Here is a 4,514-nt window from a genome sequence, read left to right on the forward strand (position 1 = left end):
TCCCCCCCCCCCCCCCCCCCACCGGCAGCCTCCCCCGCTCTCTGCTCCTCGCGGAACTTGCACACGTGCCCACCTGGTTCCCAGGGATGGGTGCACCGCGGGGGCTCAGTCACTAGTGACAGCCGAAGGAGCGAGAGGGGCGGGGTTCACTGGCGGCGGAGGGGAGAGGCAGCTGCTCCGAGGTGGTGGGGGGAGTCGCGGGCAGAGTGGGGGCAGCGGAGGTGCAGGGAGAGGGAACTTGACGACTGGTTGGGGGGGGGGGGTCCTTCCTTAGAAAGCAAACTAGTGCAAGGGTGCCTGGCCACATCTGTTCCCTCTTTCTGGTCCCCTGCGCGGCACAGCAGCTCCCGGTGAAGTGTTCCGAGGCCACCCCGGGGGAGGGCAGCATCCGCCGCCACACCCTGGTCCCCTTGGGAATCTGGCAGATGCGGGTTCAGACGCCGACTGGCCTCCTCTGGGGGCTCCCTGCCGGCGCCTCCGGCTGTTTGCGCTCCTCCCGATGTCCCCTGACCACGGCGTGTCGCAAAGCCTGTTTCCTCATCCTGCCCGACCCGGGGCGCGGGAAGTGGCGGAAGTCCGGGTGACAGAAGAACCAGGGAGGAGGCCAGGTGGCGGGAGAAAAAAAAAAAAAAAGCTGTTTTTTAATGTTTATTTATTTTTGAGAGACAGAGCGTGAGTGGGGGTGGGGGGACAGAGAGAGAGGGAGACATAGAATCCAAAGCAGGCTCCAGGCTCCTAGCTGTCAGCACAGAGCCCTACAGGGGCGGAAGAACTCACAGACAGGGAGATCATGACTTGAGCCAAAGTCGGCCGCTCAACCAACGGAGCCACCCAGGTGCCCAGGAAGGGCAGGGAGGGGGGTCGGGGGGAGAAGCAGGGCTCATCTGAAGTGGGGCTTGTGTTTTCACTGAGGCGGGATTCAAAGTCACGAATGGTGAGATCGTGACCTGAGCCAAAGTCAGATGTTTAACCTACTGAGCCACCCAGACACCCGTAAGCTTTTTTAAAAATGTTTATTTATTTGAGAGAGTTGGGGGGGGTGCGGCGCAGAGGATTCCAAGCAGGTTGCACACTGACAGCAGAGAGTCTGATGCGGGGCTTGAACTCATGGGCTGTGAGATCATGACCTAAGTTGAAATGGGCCGCTTAACCACTGAGCCGCCTAGGCACCCCTCTCCTGTGCTTCCTTTAAAAACAACTCATCTGAAGAAGAAAGCACCAGCGTGGCTGTTAGCCGGGTGTGTGTGTGACCTCCAGGCAGTCACTGAACTTCTGGGGTCTGACTTTGTAGCTGTACCGTAGGGATTAGGACTTCCTGCGTTAGTTCCTTGCTCAAGACTTCAACACGTGCTTAGAGGCTGGGCCTGTGCCGGCTGCAGCGACCCTGAGATGGATCAGTCCTGCCTTGCCTGTGAGCTCAGTTTAGGAGGCATGGGGAGGTGGAGAAGGCCAGAGAAGAGTGCCGCGGAGGGGTGCATCCAGCACTAAAAGAAGGCAAAGGTAGGGTTCGTGCTGCCTGAGTACCGCCGAAGCAGGGGCCCTTCGATAGGGAAAGACAGGGAAGGCCGCCCCGGGCAGCTGGAACATGTACAGACCTGTGGCAGAGCCGAGCCTGTTGGAGAACAGGGCACAACCCACCCAGCACTTGGCCCTTACTGCACCGGGACACTGAGTCAGTTTCTCCACAGGCTCCATCTACGAGATCTCTGGGAATGAGTGCTGCCTTTCCACAGGGGACCTGATCAAGGTCACCCAGGTTTGCCTCCAGAGGGTGGTCTGCGAGAACCCAGGAACCGGCCAGACCATTGAAATCGCCCCCACCTTCCGCGGTAAGGCAGCTCTCCGCCACCCCCCTCCCACCCCCAGGGCACTGGCCCCTCCGGGCACACCCGTGGGCTCACCGACCCCAGCTTGCACTCCTGCCTCTCTAGTTTGGCACATGTGCTCCCACATCCTCCACTACCCTGCCCCGAGGCCTGGGATGTCCTCCACGTGGTCCCACAATGCCCTTAGCCCGGCGTGGCTGCATCCTCTCCACACCCATCTCTCTGATCACATCTGCCTCTCGGCTGGGACTTTCTTTGTTCCAGGTCTTTGTCCATGTGCTTGTCCCTGTGTTGGCTCATTCACTCACCAGACATTTACTGACACTTGTGTGCCACGCCCTATGCTAGGGGCTGGGGCGTGGGGCTCTGGATGGACCGAGTGTAGCCTTCTGCAGCCTGGAGCTTCCAGGATGGCAGTGAGAGGAGGGGAACAGTAGAAGCAGACACCAGTTCACAGAGGGCTCCTGGCAGAAGTAGCCCGCCTCAGGGGTCTGTGCAGGCTTCCTGGAGGAGGTGGCTCCCGAGTTGGAGGAAGGATCCCCAGAGGGAGTAACTATAGGGAGTAGCAAGTGTGTATCTGGTTACTACGTAGCCTGGTTGCTGCAGGAGGCGTGTGGCACAGTGGACCACGGCCGGACCGGATGCTGAAACTAACACCCTGGATGGGAATCCCATCTCTGCTGGCAAATAGCTGTGGTCTTGGCCAGTTCTTGGGACCTCTCTGTGCCTCAGCTTACTCCTCTCTAACAGGGTAATCAGACTTGACGTGAGGATTCAGAGTTGCCATGCAGGAAGTACTCAGCACAGGGCGTGGCCCAGAGCTGTACCTTAACACATATTACTATATATGTATGTGTATATATATATTTTCCTGAACCATGAGAGTGAAATACAGACATGATAACCCTTTACATCTAAATATTACTGGGTGGGAGAGAGGGGAAAGTGGGTGATGGGCATGGAGGAGGGCGCCTGTTGGGATGAGCACTGGGTGTTGTATGGAAATCAATTTGACAATAAATTTCATATTAAAAAAATAAAAAAATATATTACTCCTAATATTTACTAATATTACTCCTAAGTACAAGGACATTTGTTCACAAAGCTATAGTTCAATGATCAAATTCAATAAATTTAATATTGATAGAATACTACTGTCTAACCTACTCTATTCAAATTTCACCAAAAGCCCCTAATGTCCTTTATAGTGTTTCCCCTTGATCCAGAAGCCAAACACAGATCACATACTGATTTATTTAAAAAAAATTTTTTTTAAGTGTTTATTTTTGAGAGAGAGAAAGAGACACAGAGTGTGAGCAGGGGAGGGGCAGAGAGAGAGGGAGACACAGAATCGGAAGCAGGCTCCAGGCTCTGAGCGGTCAGCACAGAGCCCAACGCGGGGCTCGAGCTCATGAGCTGTGAGCTGAAGTCGGACGCTTAATAGACTGAGCCACCCAGGAGTCCCACATACTGATTTCTTAATCTCCTTCAGGCTGGAACAATTTTTCTTCTCTTCTTCTTCTTCTTCTTCTTCTTTTTGAATATTTATTTTTGAGAGTGCGAGAGTGAGTGAGCAGGGGAGGGGCAAAGAGAGAGAGGGGGACTGAGGTTCCGAAACAGGCTCTGTGCTGACAGCAGACAGCCTGACGCAGGGCTTGAACTCACGAACTGGAGATCGTGGCCTGAACCAAAGTCAGACACAACCGACTGGGCCACCCAGGTGCCCTCAGGCTGGAACAATTCTTCAGCGTCTATCTCGACATCAACAGTTTTGAAGAGTTTGGATCAGTACCTATGCAGAATGTCCTGCAGTCCGGGTTTGTGTGATGTTGCACTGATTCAATCTGTGTTGGGTGTTTTAGGCAGGAAAACTCTGGAGATGATGTTATGTCTGGGTGTGGGGTATTTTAGGCCGGTCCGGTGGCAGGAGAGTGGATGGGGTCCGGGGAAGGAGTAGATGGGGAAGGACAGTCGGGTCACTAGAATTGGCAGACAAGATGTGAGGTGAAGAAGCGTGGTCAGAGGTCGTTTGGCCAGTAGCTCCTGGGTTTCTACTTTGGGAGAGAGGGACAGTGTCACTGCTGCAGCATGGGGTGACAGGTGGTGGACGTAGGGGACTGGAGCAGTGGTCAGGAATATGGAAGCAAAGTTGGCAAAGTTAGAGGCAGGTACGATTCAGGAGGTGGACAATTGTGGTTGTTGTCCTTGTCTTTTGAGAAACATATTCCTGTTCTGTCTCTGGTGCCAATCCCTCCGAGTTCTTGCCTGTCTGTGTAAGAAGGAACTGTCCCCATCTCTACCCTTCACTGTCCCTTCATACATGGCCAGTTGCTGCCTCTTGTCCCTCGCCCTGCAGCCTGGATGTCCAGATGCTTGGTGCTTGCGTTCAGAGGACTCTGACTGGGTTCTCTGGGGAAGACTGGGGCCTGGTGTGTGTGGCCCTGCGCCCATCAAAGGCCTGTCCCACCTTGACACCCTCTGCTGTGCCCCACAGGCCACTTCAGCCCCCTCACCGGCCCCCAGAGCTACGGAACCCTGAACGAGCTGCTGTCTGCTGCAACCCAGCACTCCAAGAAGCTGCCCATTTGCTTCATGTCGACCCACAGAATCACCACAGAGGCCAGGGTGGTGCCTGAGGACCAGCCCCTCCTGCTTGAGGCTGTGGAAATACACCACGGGGCCAACTAC

General features: G+C 55.2%; 1 protein-coding gene across 1 annotated transcript in view; it reads left to right on the plus strand.

Moving 5' to 3' along the window:
- Positions 1-4,511, plus strand: part of LOC125917765 (protein THEMIS2-like) — a gene marked incomplete at its 3' end in the record, with an annotated part of 5,533 nt that extends 1,022 nt beyond the window's left edge. Inside the window, exons 2-3 of the mRNA XM_049623871.1 lie at positions 1,689-1,829; positions 4,321-4,511. Of these exons, the coding sequence (XP_049479828.1) occupies positions 1,689-1,829; positions 4,321-4,511 (332 nt within the window). The remainder of the gene's footprint in view (positions 1-1,688; positions 1,830-4,320) is intronic.
- Positions 4,512-4,514: the final 3 nt, after the last annotated feature.

Source organism: Panthera uncia, unplaced genomic scaffold (genome assembly GCF_023721935.1).
Source record: "Panthera uncia isolate 11264 unplaced genomic scaffold, Puncia_PCG_1.0 HiC_scaffold_2388, whole genome shotgun sequence".
NCBI lineage: Eukaryota > Metazoa > Chordata > Mammalia > Carnivora > Felidae > Panthera > Panthera uncia.